General features: G+C 37.6%; 1 protein-coding gene and 1 pseudogene across 1 annotated transcript; one reads left to right on the forward strand and one right to left on the reverse strand.

Annotated features, from left to right (window-relative positions):
* Positions 1-5,763: 5,763 nt before the first annotated feature.
* On the forward strand, positions 5,764-7,971 carry LOC111891124 (ribosome biogenesis protein ERB1-like). Its single transcript, XM_023887208.2, has 2 exons — positions 5,764-5,962; positions 7,403-7,971. Exons 1-2 carry the CDS (start codon positions 5,764-5,766, stop codon positions 7,969-7,971), a joined length of 768 nt encoding a protein of 255 aa, XP_023742976.2.
* Positions 7,972-21,032: 13,061 nt separating this feature from the next.
* LOC128129513 (DNA-directed RNA polymerase subunit beta'-like) lies at positions 21,033-22,674 on the reverse strand (annotated as a pseudogene).
* Between the last annotated feature and the right edge of the window lie 3,807 nt (positions 22,675-26,481).

Consider the following 26,481-nt stretch of genomic DNA (forward strand, 5'->3'; position numbering starts at 1 on the left):
GGTCTAAAGATATACGAAATTATTAAAATTTTTATTTATAACCATCTAGGATATACTAAAATTCTAGTTTATATTTTCAAATATTAAATATTTTATTATAGGAATTGTGATATAATATCTCAATTTTATTTTGTATACTTATATAATCAAGTTTATTTTATATAATTACACAATCATTTTTATTTTGTATAATGTCTCAATTTTATTATAGGGATTTTTATATAATATTTCAATTTTAAAATTGTTTTTAACGGTCGTATTTTAAGATGAATCTAACAAACATGAATAGAGATTTGTCCAAATTCTTTCATTTAACCTTAAAGGATAAACAACAAAACACGAATAATTAAAAACATAATATCATATTTTTTTCATATCAATAATAAATAAAAATAACAAGTTTCATTTACAGTTGTTTTGTCAAATACTATCAAATTTTAATGTTATTAATTACCAAGAACATCAACTACATGAATATTATAATTATTAAGTGGTGCATTCGGTGGAATATATGCATTAAGTCGAACATTATACAATATTTCTCATCTAGTAAAACATTCTAATATGTTGTCACTTCAAACTGGCAAAACTATAAGCATTGGGTGTGATTCTTGTAAATCAACTTTCACGTAATGGCCATTTATAGTGAAATATAGGGTAAGTTAGAGGGTGATTATACACATTCATCGGCAGCCTCACTAAGCTTGTATAGTGGCATTCCAACCTGGGGTATTCCATCCTAATGATGACTAGACCAGAGGTTGACTAGGTCTGGGGTATTCCAACCTGATGGTCGATTGGACCCGACATGCATGATTGTATGTTTTATCGTATGGGATATTTTGGGAGAAACTCACTAAACTCCGTGCTTTCCCAGTTGCTTATTGTTACAAGTATCATCAGTTTTCTCAGGAAGATGAAGGCGTGAATGTACACATTCATCAGCAGCAATGAAGACTTCGCGTTTTAAATATTACTCTAAAATTATTATAAATGTATTTGGAATAAACCTTTTCTCAATATTTTTTTTCTAATTTGGAGGATTTCCTTAAATAAAAATGAAAATTTTTTGTTGTGAAAATGGGACGTGACAACGAAGTTTAGCGTGTTCCCCAAGATACCACATACAGCACAACATATATATATATACAATTATGGGTTATCAGCAACCTTGAGAACTATTAACAGTCCCAATGAGCTAACAACACGCCCGATGGGTTATCAGCAACCCTGTTAGCTATCAGGCATCAGCAGGCCCAGTCACATATAAATAGCATAACATAACCATAATAGCTAGACCATGTTGGTTATCATAAGTACAGCTATCCTAACACCCAGGTAAGAGTAAGTAGGTAAGAGTAAGTGAGGAGACTCACCAGATACTACGACACGAAAATCTAGCACCTGAACTTTCGGATCTACACTCCGCCTAGATAACAAAATAATTAACTCTAATTAATAATTAAGGTCCAAAAACTCACTTGCAAATCCAAATCCCACGGCTAATCCTTCTAAGGGTAAAAGGACCATTTTACCCTTCACATGGTCTAAAAACCCTAAATATTGACCAAAGGTCAAAGCCAACGAAAGCCAACGCTCAACGAGTACGCTGAGTGTACCAATCTTTACGCAGGGTGTACAACAGGGCCAGCTTTCATCAGGGAAGTATTAAGCTACGTTGTGCGTAGCCAATAGTAAGCCCGACGTACTCCGTTTGCCTCTATTTCCACTAAGTTAGTGTCTTAATCCATTAAGACAACCAACCCAACCACATATCTGACCAATGTACGATGTCTTAATCCATAAAGTTGTTGGCTTTAAGCCTTTTCACCATGTTTTGAAAACCGGACCGGACCGGCCGGTTCAACCGGGAACCGGTCGCGGATCCGGTTCTTTAATGCTAAAAAACCGGTATTCATGTGAACCAGTAAAAACCGGTCCGGTTGAACCGGTCAAAACCGGAAATTTTAAAAAATATTTATTTTTTTCGTTTTTTGTATTTTTTATTTAATTAAATATAATTATGCATCATCCGGTTTTTCCGGTTTTTGAGACCGGTCCGACCGGTTGGACCACCTGAACCATCGAACCGGTAAGACGATCGGTTCAGTCTCCTATCCGGTTTTCAAAACCTTGCCTTTTCATGGTTAGGGAGGACTCAATATAAAAATCTTCAGCTTCTAATGCACTCTAAGCTACTTTATTCATGCATGAACCAAAAGGAATGATCAAGGAACCATTTTTGTGAATCCACAAGTCCCATAATACATGAAAGAACAGCTATAAACCCCTGGAGTACCCCAAACTCATAAAGGTCTAATCTTTGGGGACAATACTATTAAAAATTCGAACATGGAGATCTAATGAAATGCTTTCCAAGATACAAACTTTATACATGAAAATGATGCATAGGGAGGGAAGTTTTCTAGATCTACAAGCTTGCTAACACCCACTCCTTTTTCTCTAGTTTCCTTCTTTAACTAAAAGCACCAAAAACACCTAAATGAACTTGCAAGGCTCACACAATCACCCAAACTTAGGATTAGGGTTTAGGGAAGGTTTGGAGGATGATAAGGGTAACCAAAAGAGGACTTAATGTTCTTTATATAAGGAGCAACCCATGGAATTAGGGTTTGGAGTCTGGGCTAGTACGCCAGGCGTACCACACGTATGCCCAACGTACTAGCTGGCTATTCGCGATCATGCATTCTGCATGAGTACACTGCACTTACTCATAAGTGCGCGCTGCGTACGACCTAATCCGCAAGTCTAAGCACAGTTTTGGAAGGCTAAGCACAGTTGTTCATCGGCCGGAGAAATCTCTTTGTTATACTTGCTATAGATTAAGGTCTTCTCATTGGCATCATATTCATTACCAAAGATTTTGTCATTTGCTGAAAAACTGAAAACCTTGTTGATAAAGATTTTAATTCTGGCGAACAACCTTCAGATCCTTGTTATGGATTTATCCTTAAAAAATAAAGGTACAGGAGATTCTGAAGAGCAACCTTTCAGATCATTCGTTAAGCTTCGTTGAAAATGAAGATGGTTTTCAAGGAAGACTAATGATTAAACAAGAACTTCTTTCAAAAAATTGAGATAACAGATCTTAAAATAAAGAAAGAAAATATATTCAGAAACGTTCATTCAAGATTTAATATTTTGAATACGTTAAAAAGAAAAATGAAATATTTTACTTCATTAGTACAAAAGAAATTTATGTCGACATAAAATATACTACATTATCTGTTTATCTACCACTATTAACCAAAGAACAAATAAATTGTAACCTAAAAGATATTCCTACATAAATAAGATCTAAAATTAGAATGGTCCACATCGGAGCAGTAAAAATTCCAATCACATCTCAATTTCAAGAAGGAATTCATTCTCCAATATAAATGGCCTTGATTGATGATAGAATTAAGCATCGACAAGATTGTATTCTTGGTGTAGCCTGAGGAAATCTAGCTTACCAAAAATTCATGTTTTCAGTTTATCCTAAATTTGCCTTAGATCTAAAATCAACAAAATTAAATAAGGTTTTATCTTTTATTCATCACTTTGAAAGAAGTGATCTCATGAATCCAGGAGATAAACCCTTCACAATAACCTACCTCATAGGATATGCATTAACAAATAGTCATCATAGCATAGATTATAAAAAAGAAGAATACATAAAACTTGAAGATGTATTATGTGATAACTTAAATTTAAGATGTAGAAATATATATGTAATTAGATTATATCATCATAATAAAAGGATTAAATTCAAGGAATAATGAGGTAATTAGTGGAGAATTATGGGGATTAATGGCAAAAACCGTCATCTTCATTAGGGCTGTAAATTTGAGCAAATGAAAGGGCTGCACCAGTTGTAGACTTAGGTGATATATATAGCTTGAGAAATCAATTGGAAACCCCATTGGAATTTCGAAAAGGGTGAAGAATCGAGGAAGAAATCGGAGGTAGAAGGTTGTGAAGGATTTCAGAGTTTTCTTAGAAATTAAGGTATGATTATTCGAATTAAGCTTAATATAATAGCTTAGATTGATGTATATGCATGGTAAACGTATTTTGGTTCAACCTACAGTCTCAATTCGATCAAACCAATAGCAATTTGATAAAAATCTTAGGAATGAAACTTTTGGTATAATGAACCCTGAAATTTGTATGATTGTGAGTTTATTTGTTAAATTTTATTGATAACAAGAAGTGGAGATGCTTAATGGTGATTTTACAATTAAATTTTACAAGATTTTTCAAAGCTTTCCAGTTTAATAAAAATGGCAGAAAAGGAAGAAAACAAGAGTGTCGGGTGAGGAAGAAAGCTAGTTCGGGTATGGAGGGTCAACGTGTGCCGTAGCTTTTAGAAATAAAAAAGAGTTTAATATTATTGATAATTTGTTTACTTTTTCATGTGGTTAGAAAAAAAATTGTGATTACAGCGAAGCAAACTGTACATTTTTTTTATTACCTGTTTGCAAATCGATGTATATGCCATTTTCTTTTCAAATATGAAAATACAGTATTAGCCCCTCAACTTTTAAAACTATTTATTTTACACTATCATATAGGAAGCTGGAATTTTCAGATAGAACCCCTGAGTTTTATAAACTTACCAATTCTTTTGAAGTTGTAGGATTTAACATAGTTCGGTTTTAGCCCTACACTTTGGTATAATATAGTTCAAAATAATTTCGGATATTACAAATAATCCCTTCAAGTATTTTAACGTCACTCACTTATTTAATTATTGATTATTTATTATTCTAGAGCATTTTTAACGGGAAGTATTATAATCTTCTAAAAGAGTTATTACGCGTGTCATAATTAACGATGGTCGAATGATGTTGATGGTTGAACCAAAATGGAAGCATGGGATGTTTGATAGGATTATAGTCTTAGAAAATATTTGTTGGTGGAATGTAGGGTGTGAGTGGCGCGGCAAGCTCCGGTTAAGTCCTAACAGCCAATAAGGTGAGTTTCGTGTGAATTTTGTGGTTGTTTGCATGAAAAGTTGATTCTAAATTATTTGCAATTATATGCTACTGTTGTTATTGCTATGGATATTTGTGTGAAATTTTGTGAATTATTTCATATAAAAGGGTGAAAATGGTGGGTGACATATAGGGAACAGGTGTATTTACACGGTCTTATTATTAGTCGTCGTACGAGGTGTTAGTACGCGGCGGAGAGCTTACGCTCTGTTTATCTAGACGTAAGCATATTTGTTGTGCCCGGCGGAGGGACTCGTTCCCTGAAAGTGACAGTAGTTCCCTAATGTGTCACCAAGGGTGGAAAGAAATGAAAAGATTTATATTGATAAATTGTTGCATTATTTTTATTTTATTGACGTCAATATGCATGAAAACCACGAACTCACTAGGCCCTAGGCTTACCCATTAGAATCTTTAAATGCACGCAACCCAGGAAATTACGTAGCAAGTGGCAGCGGGAATGGAAAGGATAAGGTTCAGACTTGAAGAAGGCGACAAGTTTTGAGGAAGACGTGGCGCACCAAGTGTTTAATTAAATTTCTAATTGCTTTCGCTATTATTATTAATAATTACTTTAGTATTTGAATCTTGATTTTTGGAAGTTTTGGGACTATGTTAAGTTATATTTATATTTGAAATTTGGGGTGTTACAAGTTGGTATCAGAGCGTGGTTTAAGCAGATTAGTCGTTGTTTAAACGCCTAAGCTTAAACGGGAGGAGCGGTACATCGCCTAATCTGGAATGCGTCTCGTTTGTAGGTACTATGGATCATGGAAAGGCAATCGTCGATGGTGGGGTGTCAGTTGAGGGTACTAGTGGGTTACTTCCCCACGAGAAGTTGAAGGCCGAGTCAGAGCTCTCTGACTCGGAAGGCAATCTGGAACCAACGACCCCACTCAGCCTCTCTGAACGGGATGAAGAAGACGAGGATGTGGAATCCGAGGTGGAGCCCGAAGAAGATTGTAACAGCCCGGAACCTCAGGTATTATTAAATTATGTTTTTGGGGTGATTTAAAGGGGGACTCGGCGAGTTGGAGCCTAGACTCGCCGAGTAGGATCGCAGACTTGGTCGCGGGATCGCGACGGGACTCGACGAGTCCAGGCATGGACTCGGCGAGTCGACGCTGTGCAGCAGAAACCCTAACCGTTCAGTTTGAATCGTATATAACGCCTCTTAGGCCGTCATTTGCAGTCTTTTGATCGATTGAAAGGGATCCTAATTGTTGTGGACGTCTAGGGCAAGAGAGAAAGCTATTGGAACTTGGAGGAACTTGCTAGGCAAGAAGAAGAAGAAATTGGCCAAAGGAATATCAAGGAGGATCAAGTTCTGAGGTTTGGGGAACACAGAAGGAACGTTCTCAGGTAATACTCGGACCAAAATCTGTTATCTTGATGTGTCTATGAGTTTAGGGTTTATGAAACCCATTTAGGGATTAGATGGGTTATTATGTTGTTACCCAAACGCTTTTACCCCCAGTAATGAGATGTTTAGATGTCCAGAGGGTCCCATGGTTGTATACCTTGGGGCCATACGTGATTCAGGAAGCAGTTACTCGTCTGCATGGCATGGACTCGCCGAGTTGTTCTTCAGACTCGGCGAGTAGCTTGAAGATGTACTGGGACTCGCCGAGTTGTTCTTCAGACTCGGCGAGTGGAGTCGGGGTGGCCCCGCGATTCTTCCAGGAGTAACTCGTCGGGTCGAGGAGGGTACTCGACGAGCAGATAAGGAATCTCAGAAAGTTGAAAGACGTCTAGACTCGCCGAGTCGCCATGGGACTCGCCGAGTCCAGTCGAGTTGACCGTTGACCAGAGTTGACCTAAGTCTGACTTCTTAGGGATAGTCACACTTAGATGATATGAGTGCTAATGAGTTATGTAATGTTATAGGAGGGTTGTAGCTCGTTGGTTTGTGCACGAGTGATTTCAGGAGTTGCTAGTTTCAGCATTTACGAGGTGAGTCTTCTCACTATACTATACCCGGAAGGGTTTGACTGTATGACCGGAAGGTCGGATATGTTATGTGATATGTATGCTATATGTGGTAAGTTAATTGTTATGTATGCTATGTATGATATGTGGGCCGGAAGGCATTTATATATGGGCCGGAAGGCGTTGATATGAGGACCGGAAGGTCAGGGCCTGGAAAGGCGTATGTGTGTAAGTGTATATTGGGGAACTCACTAAGCATTTATGCTTACAGTTGTCGTGCATGTATTTCAGGTACTAGCGAGGACCGTGGGAAGGCGCCGGCATGATCGATACACACTGAAGATTGTTTTATGATCTTGGGAGTTTGAATAATTGTATTGACCGAATGATTATACTATTTATGCCCTGTTTTTAATGGAATAATTATGTTTTAAAAATAAAAATTTGCTTGAAAAATTTGAGTTGTTACAAAGATCCTGAGGAGGAGCCCGAAGAAGATCCTGAGGAGGAGCCCGAAGAAGACCCCGAGGAGGAATCCGAGGGAAATCACGTGGAGTACCATGCGGAGCAAAGATACGAAACGTTCCATATGCCTTATGTGGAGTACACGCCAACTAGTCCTGGTACCTACGGGGAGCGACTTTATAAAGATGAAATGCCACAGGCACAGCTCGAGATTCACAGTTTAAAAAGAAAGATTGAAGAGATAGATGAACATAGGTCAAGGCTCGTACAGGAGAACCAAATAAGGGTTGATGCTGCTATGAAAAGTAAACGCAAGATACAAAGGTTGGAACAGGAGGTGTCAGAGCTAAGGAAACTGACTATCACTAAGTTGTGGGAAGGGTTTGTGGCTTGGGCAAAACAAGCCAAGGCCACGACTTACGGATTACTAGATAAGGTGGTTGGAAGAGAACCACCTCAGGCCGAGGTGTTGGTCATTCAAAGTGGTCCCGGAGATCGAAAAGCTAAAAAGATAAGGAAGTACTTGAAGGAGGGAAAGAGAATATTGAAATATGATGACATCGTTTTTAAAAATTAGAAAGTAGGAGTGCAATGATTTGTCTTTTTTGTTTCTTTTTTTTTTATTATTTCTCTTGGTTGTTGGCTTGAGTGACTTGATGTGAACAAGACGTATGCCTATTTTTGAAGTTTTTGGAATAAAATTTATGTTTGTTATACTTATTGTGTTATAAACATAAATATGTAGTTGATATGTCTTCACGAAGATCTGGGAGGTTCACTAGGGTCACTCCGGAGGAAGAGCGCATCCCAATTGGAGCTTATGTTAGAGCACCAGGAGATGTTCCAGAAACCCCACTGAACCCGAATGCTAGTCGTGGACGGGGCCAAGGAAGAGGAAGGGGTAAAGGAAGAGGCCGAGGTGTTGTTACAGCACCGATACCTGTACAATCGGCCCATGGTAGCTCTGGATCCCACCGCGGTCGAGGTCGAGGTCGTGGAAGGGGTCGTGCGGCAAACACGATCACTAGAGAGGAGTTGGCTGATGAGATTGCTCGAGCAATTCGAGACACCTTACCGGATGTAATTGCTCAGGCACGAGAAGCAATAATGGGTGAGTATGAAGGTAACTTGGGTGGAGGTGAAGAGGACTACGATTACAGTACACCAAATATGAGTCGTAAACCAAGTATTGCACAACCCACAAGGCATCATGGCAACCACGATCGGCGGGGTTGTAGTTACAAGACGTTCATGAACTGCAAGCCACCCATTTTTAACGGAGAGATTGATCCCGTTTTGTCATCAACATGGATCATGGAGATTGAGGGAACATTCGATACTAGCAAGTGTGCGGATGAGGACAAGGTGATTTATGCTGCGACAATGCTAAAAGGGGAGGCAATACATTGGTGGGGCATGGTGAAGGAGGTTAGGGGGCATGAGGCAGCCAAGAATATGTCATGGGATGATTTCCTAAGAATTTTTAAAGAAAAATTTTGCCCTCGTACAGCGGTTAAACAGTTGGAGGAAGAATTTTTAAGGTTGGAGCAGGGGAATATGACTGTGAGGGAGTACACCACAAAGCTCACGGAGAAGGCTAGGTTTGCCGAATTTTACGTATCTACGGAAGAAAGAAGGGTGGAATGCTATATTTGGGGATTGAGAACAGCTATCCGTGAATTTGTGCAAATTCAGAAACCGGGTACTTTCCAGTCTGCTGTTGATGCTGCAGAAGGTCGTGAACGTGAGAAGAATCGTCAAGGTGAAGACAGGGCTTTGGGGAAAAGAAAATGGGAGGGTACAAATAATGATTCGAAGAAAGGCAAGACTTCAGGGCAAGAACGTAAGGTTGATCAAAGCTCTGGAGTAAAGCAATGTCCGAAATGTAACCGTTATCATAAGGGGGGGTGTAACATGAATCAGAAAGTTTGCTACAAGTGTGGTAAGCCAGGGCACATAGCCACAGAATGTAAGACAGGAAGGGTATGTTACGGGTGTGGTTCCCCTAACCACATTAAGTCGGAATGTCCTCAGAGTAAAGGTAACAACAATCAAGGCAGGATAACAGACAATCGGTCGACGGATAAAAAGGCTGACACTGGTAGAACAAAAGCTAGAGCTTTTCGCATGACGGCTCAGGAGACCCCGGATGTGGTGACAGGTACTTTCCTAGTAAACTCAGTTCATGCTAGGGTGTTATTTGATTCTGGTGCAAATAGATCTTTTGTGTCTTCTACTTTTTGCAAAAACCTGGGTAGAAATGCAAAGACTCTAGAACATGCCTTAGAAATTGAAACTGCTGACGATCATTGGGTAGTAGTAAGAGAGGAATATGATGATTGCTCTATCAAAATCGAAGGTAGTGTGCTACCATTAAAATTATTACCTATAGCCCTAGGTGATTTTGATATTGTTATAGGGATGGATTGGTTGTCAAAAAACCAAGCGATTATAGATTGTGAAAATAGGATTGTTCAAGTTTGGATGCCAGAAAAAGGAATGGTAAAAATTTACGGTGATCGGCGAATTAAGGACTCTATTTTGATATCAGTGACTAAGGCAACTCGTTATCTAAAGAAAGGGTGTCAAAGTTATTGGGCATATGTTCTCGATTCTAAGAAGGACAAGCCTGGAATAACACATATACCAGTTGTACGCGAGTTCCAAGATGTGTTCCCTGATGACCTAACTAGCTTGCCACCGGATAGGCAAGTGGAGTTTCGAATCGATCTTACCCCAGGAGTAGCACCGATAGCTCGTGCGCCCTATCGGTTAGCACCAACCGAAATGAAGGAGTTGATGACTCAGTTGCAAGATTTGCTCGGCAAGGGTTTTATTCGGCCCAGTACCTCACCGTGGGGTGCACCAGTACTATTCGTCAAGAAGAAGGATGGGACAATGCGAATGTGCATTGACTACAGGGAGTTAAACAAGGTGACTATAAAGAACCGGTATCCATTACCGAGAATTGATGACCTATTCGATCAACTCCAGGGGGCAAGTTACTTCTCAAAGATCGATTTACGGTCAGGGTATCACCAGCTGAAAGTCAGAGAAGAAGATGTGTCGAAAACAGCCTTTCGAACTAGGTATGGTCATTTCGAGTTTTTAGTAATGCCATTTGGTTTGACCAATGCACCAGCTGCATTCATGGATCTGATGAACCAGGTGTGCAAGCCATACCTAGACAAGTTTGTAATCGTCTTTATCGATGACATATTGATATACTCTAAAAGTAAGGCAGACCATGAGCAACATCTGCGGCTAACACTTAGTTTATTGAGGAAAGAAAAATTATTTGCCAAATTTTCAAAGTGCGAGTTTTGGCTTCGGGAAGTCCAATTTTTGGGACATGTTGTAAACGAACAAGGTATCAAGGTGGACCCAGCAAAGATTGAGGCGATTGAAAAGTGGGAACCACCAAGGACCCCATTAGAAGTTCGAAGTTTTCTTGGGTTGGCAGGATACTATAGACGGTTTATACAAGACTTCTCGCGCATAGCTGCACCGCTAACTACCCTGACAAGGAAAAATGTGAAGTTCGAATGGAAGCCAGAGCAAGATAATGCCTTTAACGTCTTAAAGGAAAAGCTTAGCAGTGCACTAGTATTATCTTTACCAGAAGGCAATGATGGCTTTGTTGTTTATAGTGATGCATCCAAGTTAGGTTTGGGGTGTGTTTTGATGCAAAACGGTAAGGTGATTGCTTATGCCTCACGACAGTTAAAGGTTCACGAGCGTAAATACCCAACACATGATATGGAGTTGGCTGCAGTAGTGTTCGCTTTAAAGATTTGGAGACACTATTTGTATGGGACAAGGTGTCAGATCTTCACTGATCACAAGAGTTTGAAATACCTGTTCGATCAGAAAGATCTGAACATGAGACAGCAACGGTGGATGGAACTATTAAAAGATTACGACTGTGAGATATTATATCATCCGGGGAAGGCAAATGTGGTAGCTGATGCACTAAGTCGTAAGGAAAGAAGAGAACCACCTAAGATTCGAATGATGAAGATTAGCATAACCACCAGCTTACTAGATGATTTGAGAAAGAATCAAGAGGAGGCCTCGAAGGAAGAGAAATGGAAAAGTGAAAGGGTGGCGGGAGTAATACAATCATTGGAAAAGGATAGTCGTGGCTTGAAGTGTTTCCAAGGAAGGGTTTGGGTACCACGAGTGGGTGAAGTGCGTAACTTACTTCTCAAGGAAGCGCACATGTCAAAGTACTCAATCCATCCGGGAACAAACAAGATGTATCAAGACTTACGAAAATCTTACTGGTGGCCTGGTATGAAAAAGGATATAGCCTATTTTGTTGAAAGGTGTTTGACGTGCTTGAAGGTGAAGGCTGAACACCAAAGGCCATACGGTCAGTTACAGTCAATGGAGATTCCAGTGTGGAAATGGGATCACATCACAATGGACTTTGTGACTAAGTTACCAAAGACACCAAAAGGTTATGACGCGATTTGGGTAGTTGTGGATAGATTAACCAAATCGGCACACTTCCTTCCGATTAAGGAGACGTACCCGTTAGAAAGGCTAGCTAAATTATACGTTGACGAGATAGTGAAACTGCATGGAGTTCCATTATCTATTATTTCGGATCGGGATAGTCGTTTTACGTCGACATTTTGGGGTAGCTTCCAACGAGAAATGGGTACTCGAGTAAAATTGAGCACGGCATACCACCCGCAAACAGATGGCCAAAGTGAACGGACAATACAGACCTTGGAAGACATGTTAAGGTCTTGTGTTATTGATTTTGGAGGGTCGTGGGAAACTCATTTGCCGTTAATTGAGTTTGCCTACAACAACAGCTATCATGCAAGTATAAAAGTCGCACCATATGAGACTCTATATGGCAGGAAGTGTAGAACTCCATTATGTTGGAATGAGGTGGGGGAGAAACAGTTGGCTGGACCTGAACTTGTTCAGCAAACTACCGACAAAATCCAGGTGATTAGGGATAACATTAAGGTTGCTCAGGATCGGCAGAAAAGTTATGCAGATAAGCGGAGAAAGCCAATAATGTTTCAGGTCGGTGATAAAGTTATGTTAAAGGTGTCCCCATGGAAGGGCATTGTTCGTTTTGGTAAGCGGGGGAAGTTAAGTCCTCGCTACGTTGGACCCTTTATAATTAAGGAACGAGTTGGACAGGTAGCCTATCGATTGGAGCTACCAAGGGAAATGCAGGGCATTCATAGCACATTCCATGTCTCTAATCTAAAGAAGTGTCTAGCGGATACCGCCATGGAAGTGCCACTTCAAGAAATTAAGGTTGATGAGAAGCTACGATATACAGAAGAACCCGTTGTGATTATAGATCGAAAGGTCAGAAAGTTAAGGAATGTGGAGATACCACTGGTGAAAGTTCAGTGGAAGTATCATAAAGGTTCGGATGCAACATGGGAGACCAAGCGAGATATGAAAACTAAATACCCTCATTTGTTTGCTTAATTCAAATTCCGAGGACGAAATTCCTTTAAGGAGGGAAGTTTGTGATAACTTAAATTTAAGATGTAGAAATATATATGTAATTAGATTATATCATCATAATAAAAGGATTAAATTCAAGGAATAATGAGGTAATTAGTGGAGAATTATGGGGATTAATGGCAAAAACCGTCATCTTCATTAGGGCTGTAAATTTGAGCAAATGAAAGGGCTGCACCAGTTGTAGACTTAGGTGATATATATAGCTTGAGAAATCAATTGGAAACCCCATTGGAATTTCGAAAAAGGGTGAAGAATCGAGGAAGAAATCGGAGGTAGAAGGTTGTGAAGGATTTCAGAGTTTTCTTAGAAATTAAGGTATGATTATTCGAATTAAGCTTAATATAATAGCTTAGATTGATGTATATGCATGGTAAACGTATTTTGGTTCAACCTACAGTCTCAATTCGATCAAACCAATAGCAATTTGATAAAAATCTTAGGAATGAAACTTTTGGTATAATGAACCCTGAAATTTGTATGATTGTGAGTTTATTTGTTAAATTTTATTGATAACAAGAAGTGGAGATGCTTAATGGTGATTTTACAATTAAATTTTACAAGATTTTTCAAAGCTTTCCAGTTTAATAAAAATGGCAGAAAAGGAAGAAAACAAGAGTGTCGGGTGAGGAAGAAAGCTAGTTCGGGTATGGAGGGTCAACGTGTGCTGTAGCTTTTAGAAATAAAAAAGAGTTTAATATTATTGATAATTTGTTTACTTTTTCATGTGGTTAGAAAAAAAATGGTGATTACAGCGAAGCAAACTGTACATTTTTTTTTTGCAAATCGATGTATATGCCATTTTCTTTTCAAATATGAAAATACAGTATTAGCCCCTCAACTTTTAAAACTATTTATTTGACACTATCATATAGGAAGCTGAAATTTTCAGATAGAACCCCTGAGTTTTATAAACTTACCAATTCTTTTGAAGTTGTAGGATTTAACATAGTTCGGTTTTAGCCCTACACTTTGGTATAATATAGTTCAAAATAATTTCGGATATTACAAATAATCCCTTCAAGTATTTTAACGTCACTCACTTATTTAATTATTGATTATTTATTATTCTAGAGCATTTTTAACGGGAAGTATTATAATCTTCTAAAAGAGTTATTACGCGTGTCATAATTAACGATGGTCGAATGATGTTGATGGTTGAACCAAAATGGAAGCATGGGATGTTTGATAGGATTATAGTCTTAGAAAATATTTGTTGGTGGAATGTAGGGTGTGAGTGGCGCGGCAAGCTCCGGTTAAGTCCTAACAGCCAATAAGGTGAGTTTCGTGTGAATTTTGTGGTTGTTTGCATGAAAAGTTGATTCTAAATTATTTGCAATTATATGCTACTGTTGTTATTGCTATGAATATTTGTGTGAAATTTTGTGAATTATTTCATATAAAAGGGTGAAAATGGTGGGTGACATATAGGGAACAGGTGTATTTACACGGTCTTATTATTAGTCGTCGTACGAGGTGTTAGTACGCGGCGGAGAGCTTACGCTCTGTTTATCTAGCCGTAAGCATATTTGTTGTGCCCGGCGGAGGGACTCGTTCCCTGAAAGTGACAGTAGTTCCCTAATGTGTCACCAAGGGTGGAAAGAAATGAAAAGATTTATATTGATAAATTGTTGCATTATTTTTATTTTATTGACGTCAATATGCATGAAAACCACGAATTCACTAGGCCCTAGGCTTACCCATTAGAATCTTTAAATGCACGCAATCCAGGAAATTACGTAGCAAGTGGCAGCGGGAATGGAAAGGATAAGGTTCAGACTTGAAGAAGGCGACAAGTTTTGAGGAAGACGTGGCGCACCAAGTGTTTAATTAAATTTCTAATTGCTTCCGCTATTATTATTAATAATTACTTTAGTATTTGAATCTTGATTTTTGGAAGTTTTGGGACTATGTTAAGTTATATTTATATTTGAAATTTGGGGTGTTACATATTATCATAAATAAGACATGTCAAAGATAAACAACTTTGTGACATAGATCCTCAAGATAGCTCTTGGGCTTTAAACATAGCAAAAAAAAAGACAAAAAGATTTAGGAGAAAAGCTACCACCTAGAATCTCAATAGATTCTCATCATATAGGTGATATATCCAAATCCCTAGAACCTACTCCAAGTGATATACTCAAAAGCATAAGAAGTGTAACATCCCAAATTTCGAGTCCAAAAATTTCTTTTAAAACATTACTAATTCATAATGTTAAGTCATTCAAACATACAAAAAGGGTTTATATGACAAATTATAGTTTAATTTCCAAAACACTTGCTTAATTATCAGAGTAAACATCCCAGGCTAACTTGTCATGGTGTGTGCACTACAACCCTCCCGAGCTCCTCTTCTGAAAACTAAATACCTGAAACCAAAACTGAAAACCGTAAGCATGAAGCTTAGTGAGTTTCCCTAACCTACCACATACCACACATATCTACTGATCCATACATGACATACATAACATTGTGCACATAACCACATACTAGGCTCCAGTCCGCTGCATTGGGTCTCGCCCGCTATCAGACCCCGTCCATTACCAGGCCCCGCCTGGCTTCGAGCCCCGCTTGGCGTACAGATCTGTTTTCCTTAGGCCCCGCCTGTCTCCGGGCCCCACCCGCTAACATATACTAACATACAATCATATCACAACACATAACTAACATACTCTACTGGATTACTGTACTAAGGCCTCGCCTATCTTGGGCCTTGCCCCTGTCCTACTACTGAAGAATCATGGAACCCCGTCCACGCCCCTACTGACAGTGAGATACAGGCCCAGCCCACACTCACTCTTTTCCTCACTTGGGCCTCGCCCCTGCTCTACTAATAATGAGGTATGGAACACCGTCCACACTCTGCTATTGGTGAGATACAGGACCTCGCCCACACTCACCTCCCTACCAGGCACATACATGTATCACACAGACAACAAGTATAACTATCATACAAACCATTCCTTGGGCACTCGCCCGCTAACATTGGACCTTAGTCCCTAATGTCATACTAGAATATTATGCCTAGGGCTAACTCGCGGGTCTTCCTACTCATAACTACATGGGCCGACATTGTGGCGGTAGACCCATTCACACAAAGGGAAACTCACATGCACTGCTGAACGTTGCTGATAACCCTTTGGCCGTTGTCCGACAACTTTCTCAACCGCTGCTCCACTAGCTCCTCGAGCTACTATTATCAATATAACACTTAGTTCCAAACTGAACTCTAGAAGTCAAACTAAGTCAACTCTGGTCAAAGTCAAAGTCCTGGTCAAAGTCAACCTTCCAGTTGACTCGACTCACTGAGTCAACTCATAGACTCGCCGAGTCCCTAAGCTCAGAAACTCACCAAATACGACTCAACTCGCCGAGTCACCCAAAGACTCGTTGAGTTCAACAATCTCTGAGTACCATCCTGTCCAACTCGTTGAGTCACCACTCAACTCACTGATCTGCGTCTTAACCAGAAAAGGTTGAGATTTTGCGGCCAAACTCGCCGAGTCCAAGGCAATCTTCAACAAACTCGCTGAGTCGTTCTTCCAACTCGCCGAGTCCACGCTCATATTTATAAAACTCGCCGAGTACACCCCTGTGACTCGCCGAGTCTCTTTAGATCTCAATCCATACAGTGGCTTTTCGAGCCATGTAGGGGCTCCAATCCATAGACCCACTCTTCAACAGTCTATCCCCCACATAAAGTTGCAAACTTTACGTGAAACTAAGGAGCTAAAGGCCAAAAACACTTTAGGGCTAGGGTTTAAGACAAAGAGGATTCACCAATAACTTATTGACATAAACTTTATGACCTTCTGGACCATCCCAAGTCTAGATGTCACAACTAGAAATTTTGTGTCTTGTAATCACAACACTCAAGTAAAATATTGAATCAAAAACTTAAGAGCATGTAAGATACTTACTTCATGGCAACAAAATTTCAATCAAGTACACCATACAAGCATTTCAAATAGTCAACAAGTAATTGGAAACCCTAGAAGTTCTTGTGTAGGTCCATTTTGGACTAGGACTTCCTTATTGGGCCCAAGGGGCCAATAAGCTTCCAACTTGGCTATCTTGGGCTTAGAACCTTAAATGGGCTCTAATTGGACCCACTTTCATTTATTTCCAACATTTTGGGCCATATTGGGCCTAGAATGAAATAAATCAATTATATGAACTACTATGGACCATAATTAACCTAATCTAGCCTAATAAAGCATAAAAATCACACTTATATTTTATAAGGCCAACAATCATTCAACCTAACTCTAATATGGGCTTAGTGGCAAAAAGCCCAAAAATCCTTTCTCTCCTCTCTTTATTCTCGGCCCAAGACAAGCCCAAAAGAAAAGGAAGAGTTGACTTATTTCATGACACCTCATTTTTGTCCTTAGGTTTTCCATGCAACACACATATCTCCATGCAACAATCTTGTCAAGCTTCTCACTCCTTCCCTCCCTTCTTGTTTCGGCCGAGAGCACACACACACACACCTCACAAAAACACTCTCTAAATTACTCAAGAATCACCCACTCTCTCCATCCAAGATCTTGAAAATTTGGCTAGAAGCTTAAGGATCTTCATAAAGTGATTCATCATCTAAGGTAAGTTAATGGCTAACTTATGATCTAACTCCCTTCACTTTGTAAAAATCTCTTCTAAATTCATTCAATCTTGTGATCTTGCACCTTAGAAGCTCCTAAACTCGAGATCTTCAAGGAAAGGTTGCTAGGGCCGAAAATCACCTCATTTCTTTCCATCTCTTCTCCAAAACCGAAACCACACCCAAAGGTGAGCTTCATACCCCCTATTTTTCAGTTTTTATAAGTTTTTTTGGGGGAGAATACAAGCAAATGTGTAGATCTATGAGTGTATGTATGCTTTGTGTGATTTCTATGTTTATTTACATGTTCTTATGTGATTATGGTGTTGGATCTAGTCAAAAAGGAACTCAAAACCGAGATATACATTATGTTGAATGAAATAAGTATAAATCATATTATTTCATATAAATCAACTCTAGAAAAATAACCAAGTTGGTTAATATGAACTCCTTTGGGCTAAAATCCCATTTTTGGACTTTAAATGTTAAAAATATAAAGTTAAAGGGCCCAAAATGTCAAAATACAAATTCTGATGGTTGAGATGAGTTAAAAGAGTTTCAAAAATGTATTTTCTGGAAAATTACTCTTTTGAAGGACTAAAATGGAAATTTTTAAACCTAATGGGCCAAAAATGCACTTTTCGGCCCAACAAGGCCCAAATTGCGAGACTTTCAAACTAGAGGGGCTGAATCTGTATTTTTCTGTAAAACAGAGGACTACTAGTGCTCCAAGTCCATTTCAAGGGTTAAAAATACTTTTCATATTCAAAAGGGACTAAAGATGCAAAAAATTTCTATTTTGGGCCAAAAATGTAAAAATTGCGAAAATTGAGGTTTCAGCCGAGAAAACTTCATCTTGAGGGACTAAAACTGTTTTTCAAATAAACTTGAGCTGAAAAATACCCTTTCAATAAGTTTTGATACTAAAGTGTCAAGAAAAATGGTTTAAGGACTAAAACGGAAGTTCTTTTATACAAAGGGCCAAAATTGAAAATTTATCCAAAAGAAAGGGGCTGCAAAAGAAAAATTCTAGTGATTTTAAACAATAAATCTATTAGGATGGAATACTAGTACCACGACTATCGACGAAATATAATACACCTTCAACACCCAAAATCGTTATCAAACGAACTGATTCGGTCTCGAATCAATAACGAATCCGAACTTAATAACACGACGCTACTTAAATACACACGCAGAAATTTCGGGAAGTCAATACACACTTGGGAATACACCAGACGTCGATACACCATCTTTGGGCCCGAAAGTTTCAAATCGTGCTTGTTGGGCCTAGCTAGCCCAATGACATGATCTTTAGGCCCGAAGGAAACTCGCTTACATGTAGTTGGGTCTTATATGAGCTAATTCCGTGTAAAAGGACTTTCAACGGCTTTTGTGCTGTTGGGCCCCAAGGGTCCTTTGGTACTGCTAGCGAAGTCGAGAATTCACCAATGCGAGTCGGGCTAAGGGCCCTTTGCATTCACGATAGCCTTGAACGACTTATGGAAATATCGAGGGCTTCGTACCCTCTTTTCCTCCTCGGTTGTGGGGCTATGAGAAGTCGGGTGGTTGGATTAAGTGAACAGTACGAACGACGCCTAAGGGATCGATTGTATAGTTGTAAACTAGTCATTTTCATTAATGTGTGTTTATAACAATTCACAATCCATAATTAATCCAATGTCACCGGGACTCATCAAATACACACGTCGCAACAAAATAACAAAATATAAGATGCTTAATTCAAAGTATTAGGAAAACATCGGGTTTTCCTAGGGTTTTTCAATTCATACACCTACGAGATGCATACCAAGTTTAACAAATTCCTTTTTTTACATTTATAGAAACAAACAAGCATACTTACGGATCTTCACACTTTTTATACTATGCTCTTTTCAGAAAATATCGAATTTTCTGGTGGTTTTCAAAACAATACAAAACATTATATTTCAAACATTACTTATGAACTCACCAACATTTCATATGTTGATGTTTTTCAAAATACTTGTATTCTCAGGTAACAGGTAAATCGAAAGGGAAAAATGTACTCAGTAATGTCTTGCTGTTTGTTTAATTAGTATCGAACAATTTACTTTTGGGCATGTAATGTTATGGATCAATGTACTGAATGTAAACGCTACCAGTTGTAATACTTCAATACTTGGTGATGTATGATGTTATGTTTCATGTATATTCATTGTGATGGTATTCAATTGAGTCACAATAGCCCTCGGACGTTTCCGCCGTCTGGTTCGGGGGTGTGACAAGATCTGAGGTAGCAACCTCAGATCTAGGCCTCTAACTTGACATGGATCTCAATCATGCCCAAAATGCCCCAAATCTCAAACATAAGATAGATCTAATTGCAATAAAGCCAAAGCAACAGCTTATTACCTCCAAAATATGCTCCAACTAAAGTAGATCCCGGATCTATACCACTCCCTTGCAGCAAGCCTCTTGATCTTCAAGCCCTTTTCCACCAAAATCACTTATCTAGGCTCCAAATTGCTTCCAAGGACTCTCACTCACGATTTAGGGTTTCTTGATCTCAAAAGGGGAGTAAAGAGGCTGGGGAAAGGGTGTAATGTTCTTTAAATAGGGCACAACCCCTAGAATTAGGGTTTTTCTTGTCCAGACCAGACTCGCCGAGTCCACTAGCCAACTCGCCGAGTCGGTCACTTACTCAATACCCCGGATCCCGCTCTGACTCGTCGAGTTCCTCCCTGGACTCGACGAGTTGACTCATGACTTAGAGCTTTTCCTTTCTTTTCTTGGTCTTTCAGATTCTGGGTGTTATAAGAAGTGTCTTCTAGAGTTGATAATTTAAATCTAACGATCACCCAACTAAGCGAAAATAATAAATGAGTAAGATAGACCTTCCTCATATTTACAAAAAGGGTTAATCATTGAGACTTAAAAATCTTGATGATCCTACTCAGAAAAAAAAATATGCTTTTTCTTATTCAGGAAAAGTAGGCATTCAAACCCTAGCTAACCTTTGTAACAATATAAATCAGATTGTCGCAAGATGTTGGTTAAATACGCTCAAAATAAATCATTATTTTGTAATTCAAAAAGATATTTCTAGAGATATATCAAAAAATAATAAACCTTTCAATCAATTTAAGAAAGATTTAATTGCCCTTCAAAAAGGAGGAGAAATTGATAACAATTCGTTTGAAAAAAAATTACTCAGTTAGAAAAAATGAAAAACATAATAGAACATAACTCAAAACTACTAGAAACTTTTAATAAAATTCCTAAAAAATTCGATGATCTACTAAAAGAAGTTGCCCATAACTCATCGAATTTTTTAGAAATTTTATTAAAAGTTTAGAGTAGTTTTGAGTTATGTTCTATTATGTTGTTCACTTTTTCTATTGTTATCAATTTCTCCTCCATTTTGAAGGGCAAGACTTAAATCTTCCTTAAATTTATTGAAATGTTTATTATTTTTTGATATATCTTTTTGAATTCCAAAATAATGATTTATTTTGAGTGTATTTAACCAGCATCTTGCGAAAATCTGATTTATATTGTCCTAGTTAACTTGGAGAGACTCGAATTCCCGTTGGTAGCATAGAATTACAACAGCCCTGCCAAAACCCCTGTATGGCTTCTTCTATTTCTCGATAAAGGGAAATATGACCAAGAGTGGTTCGAATATATATATAAAGAATTTCTTTTTTTATACTTCGTACTATTAGATAGTGTCCATAAATCTCATAATAGGTCCCCACAGATTCATAGTGAATTTCGATGGGAACTTCTCTTGCAGCAATAACGCGTTGATCTAGTCGCCACCGCAGCCACAAAGGACTACCTAAATTGATTCGTTTTTTCCGATAAGCTCCAATTGCATCATAGGGATTACAAAAAAAGGGTTCTTTTTTTTTTGTATACTTATAGTTATTATCTTCATTTTGATAGTTTCTACGATTACATGGATTATACCTATTTACACAAATACCCCGACGATTTCCACTCGTTAAGACATAGAGTCCACTAAGCATATCTTGAGTTGGTGCCGAAATCGGATCCCCAATAGTTGGAGACAAAAGATTCATATGAGAAAACATAAGTAAACGCGCCTCTGCTTGAGCCTCCAAAGATAAAGGCACATGAACAGCCATTTGATCCCCGTCAAAGTCTGCATTGAAGCCCTTACAAACTAATGGATGTAAACAAATAGCGCGCCCTTCCACTAAAACGGTGAGGAATGCCTGTATGCCTAATCTATGCAGAGTAGGCGCTCTATTCAGCAATACAGGATGGTCATCCACAATTTCCTAAAGTATTTCCCATACAATCGGTTTTTTTTTCCGAATTTGACTCTTAGCAACTCCTATGTTCGAAGCAAGATGTTTTCTAATTAGGTCACGAATTACAAATGCCTGGAAAAGTTCTATTGCTATTTCGCGAGGCAATCCACATCGATGTAATGAAAGTGAAGGGCCCACGACAATCACGGACCGCCCTGAATAATCGACTCGTTTACCAAGCAGAGTCTCGCGAACTCTTCCTTCTTTGCCTTCAATTACATCTGAAAGCGACTTGTAAACTCTATTATGATCATCCCTCATTGGTTGTCCGCAGATTCCATTATCAAGAAGTGCATCCACGGCTTCTTGTAGCAATTTTTCCTGAGATATTATTACTTCTTCTGGCGTAGCTATACTTGTTGTTAATAGATCTTTAAGAGTATTATTCCGATAGATAATTCTTCTATAGATTTCATTAATATCCGAGGTCACTATTTTATCCTCATCTATATGATAGATTGGTCTCAACTCAGGAGGAAGAACTGGTAATAGACGCAAAACCATCCATTTTGGTTCTATATTTTTTCGAATAAAATGCTTAGCCAATTCCATGCGTCTAAGCAAAAAATCTTTTCTTCTTCCAACTTTTCGATCTTCCCATTCGTTTCCCTGTGGGTTCCTCTTCCTCCAATTCTTTCCATTCTACCAATGAATAGTCTATAATAATTCGTAAATCTAGATTGGCTAATTGTTGTCTGATAGAACCTCTACAAATGTTAGCTAGGGTTTGAACACCTATTTTTCCTGAAGAAGAAAAAGCATATTCTTTTTTCTGAGTAGGATCATCAAGATTTTTAAGTCTCAATGCTTTACCCTTTTTGTAAATATGAGGAAGGTCTATCATACTCATTTATTACTTCGCTTAGTTGGCTAATCGTTTGATTCAAATTATCAACTCTAGAAAACCTACTTCGTATGCTTTTGAGTATATATCTTGGAGTAGGTTCCAAAGATTTGGATATTTCACCTATATGAAGAGAATCTATTGAGATTCTAGGCGGTAGCTTTTCTCCTAAAGCTTTTTTGTTTCTTGCTATGTCTAAAGCCCAAGAGCTATCTTGAGGATCTATGTCACAAAATTATTTATCTTTGATATGTCCTATTTCTGAGAATACATCTTCAAGTTCTATGTATTCTTCTTTTTTATAGTCTATTATATGATGATTATTTGTTAATGCATATCCTATGAAGTAGGTTATTGTGAAGGGTTTATCTCCTGGATTCATGAGATCACTTCTTTCAAAGTGATGAATAAAAGATAAAACCTTATTTAATTTTGTTGATTTCAGATCTAAGGCAAATTTAGGATAAACTGAAAACATGAATTTTTGGTAAGCTAGATTTCCTCAGACTACACCATGAATACAATCTTGTCGATGTTTGATTCTTGTCGTAAATCAAGTCCATTTTTATTGGAGAATTAATTCATTCTTGAAATTGAGATTTGATTAGAATTTTTACTGCTCCGATGTGGACCATTCTAATTTTAGATCTTATTTATGTGGAAATATCTTTTAGGTTACAGTTTATCTGTTCTTTGGTTAATAGTGGTAAATAAACAGATCATGTAGTATCTTTTATGTAGACAGACATTTCTTTTGTACTAACGAAGTAAAATATTTCATTTTTCTTTTTAACGTATTCAAAATATTAAATTTTGAGGGAACGTTTCTGAATATATTTTCTTTCTTTATTTTAAGATCTGTTTTCTACCTTTATTTTTTAAGGATAAATCCATAACATGGCTCTATATGCAAGGCGCTTAATCCCAAATGAATCAAAAATGATTAAAGAAATGAAGATAAACAATGTCCCCTCACGAGATATTCTATCGGCGCTGAAGAGACAAAATTCCAAAAATGTTTCTATAGTAAAAACATGTTATAATGAGTGTTACAAACTTTGAATATATGAGTGTGGAGACCGAATTCAAATGCATGTTGTCTTCGGATTTTTGCATTCAAAAGGATATATATTTAACCATCGTGCAAATGATACAACCAATTCCTTGGAAGATCTGTTCTTTTTTCACCCAATGTCATTGGAGATATGGCGTGCATTTCCATAGGTTATGATGATGGATGCCACCTACAAGACTAACAAGTACAAATATTTTATTCTTAATTGTTTTGTATTTATTAATAGGAGTAACATGCCTTTTATGTTTTGTTATACTAATTATTTTTTTTATTAATAGGTATAACATGCCTTTTTTTGGAGATTGTTGGTTTTACTTCAACAAACATGACATTTTTCATTGGTTTTGGGTTCATGGATAAAGAAAAAGATCCAATTACATTTGGGTTTTAAATTGTCTTAAGTCCATAATCGACGGATATGATAGCTCATGTGTGATCGTTACTGACAAAGAGATAGCATTGATGAATGCATGTGAAAAGGTATTCCCATCGGCCATTCAGATACTTTGTAAATTGCACATATCTCAAAGTATATTTACTAATTGTAGAGGATGTTGATGATGAATGAAATTCTTTTTTAAAAGATTGGGATACTTTAATTAACTCATTAACATTGGCAACATATTTAAGAAATTATGCAAAACTTGAATCAAAAGCGACATATCATCTAGGTATTAAACAAGTTCTCGATTATCTCAATCAAGTATGGTTGGATAAATACAAAGAAAATTTTGTGTCCGCTTGGACTAAACAAGTTTTAAACATTCACAACGACACTAATAACAGAGTTGAGAGACAACATGCGAAGTTGAAAAAATTCTTGCAGACACACCATGCTAACTTAGATAAATTTTTAAACCGAATAGTAAAGGTAGGCGCATCACAACACACAAAGATAAAATACATTTTAGAAACAAACCAAACTAAGTTAATGTGTCGATACAACATACCTCATTTTAATGGTTTGTGTGGAAATGTTTCACACCATGCATTGGAAAAATCAGACAAGAGTTGGAACGACCTGACGCACATCAAATAACTAAGGACGATTGTTGTTGCCAATTGCGCCATAGTTGTGGGTTACCTTTTACCCACGAAATTGCAATATACTCACATGCGAACCTAGCGATACCATTATCATCTATTGATAAATTTTGGCGTAATATTGATTTAATCAACGTCAACATTACTGATGATGCTAATTTTGGTTTCGAAGAGGGCATGGAATTTTTAAATGAGTGGAAATGTAGTTATGCCATAAAATTGTGGGACATATTTTCACCATCAACAACTATAGTTGTTGATTCAGGTACTATTTTCTTTAATATAGTAATTTGTATAAAAATATGCTAACAATTTACTTGTTTATTCAGATGTTCAGAAAAATACTTGTGGATGACCACGATTGAGCAAAAAAAAAGTCCAAAAAGGTAGAACACAACACCCCACCCATACCAAGATCAACCATTTAGCACGTACTCGTTTTGAGAACCTCCAATGTCCAATTCATACTTTAACCAAGATCAACCATTTAGCACGTACTCGTTTCAAGAACCTTCAATGTTCAAATCATACTTTAACCAAGATCAATCATTTTATACTTCAAACCCACCTATGAATGAAATTCCACATCAATTTCATCCATACGTCTGGAACATTACAGATGTCGAAGGAGATGGAAATTGTGGATTTCAGTCTACAACAGTTGCACTTGGTTTTAGTGAACATGATTGGCTTCAAATTAGGTACGATCTATACAACGAGTTATTATCACACTATCAAGAGTACGTTATGACTTATGATTTATGGTGATGCTGGTTTTTTAAATCGCATAAGTCACTCGTTGAATTACTCTGGATTGGGCTTTGCAGTATTGGAGTATTGGTTGGTTATGCCAGACACTGCTATACTCATTGCTAACAGATATGGTGTTATCGTTGTTTATCTAAGCAAGCAAGGTTCTTCAACATGGTTCCTACATTAATATGGCCCACAAAACATACCAAATCCTGCATATGTTGTTATCACCCACGTTCACCCTAACCATTATGTAATGTTTGATTTACGGGGAGCATATCCAATGTCTGATGTTTTTTCCAGGCTTCTCCGTACATATAGATCAGAATATTTGGTTACATGGGAAACATTGTATAGTGTTCGACTAAATGCTTTCAATCCGCATAACACACCACACAATTGTAATATCGAACCAATTAATATATGTGATAAATAAAGACAAACTATGTTTTTATTCCATTTTATATAGTCATTTGAATTTTATAATGTCGTCTGAATTTATAATGTCGTCCAAATTTAAAATGTCATTCGAATTTTAAAATATTGTCTGAATTTTATATGGTTATCGAAATTTATAATAATAATAATAATAATAATAATAATAATAATAATAATAATAATAATAGTAATAATAATAAGATTAAAATATAAAACAAAGAAGAATTAAAAACAACAAAAAACAAAATAGGGAAAAAACAAAAAAAACCAAAAACAAAAACAAAAGAAAAAACAACAAAAGACAAAAAAAACACATAGCGGGTGGAATTGGAAAATAAGGGAGGTACTTATAGCATTACCCTTTTTTCCACAGTTTCTATTAGGGCAATTTCTATACGTACCCCCACCCAATGTTGTATACCCCTTACATGTGAGTGTAATAGTGTTTGTGCACCCCCTGATGTGACACTATATGTGAGTGAAGGAGGGGTACTTATAGCACA

This window comes from Lactuca sativa, unplaced genomic scaffold (assembly GCF_002870075.4).
Source record: "Lactuca sativa cultivar Salinas unplaced genomic scaffold, Lsat_Salinas_v11 Lsat_1_v11_unplaced_17, whole genome shotgun sequence".
In the NCBI taxonomy this organism is placed as follows: domain Eukaryota; kingdom Viridiplantae; phylum Streptophyta; class Magnoliopsida; order Asterales; family Asteraceae; genus Lactuca; species Lactuca sativa.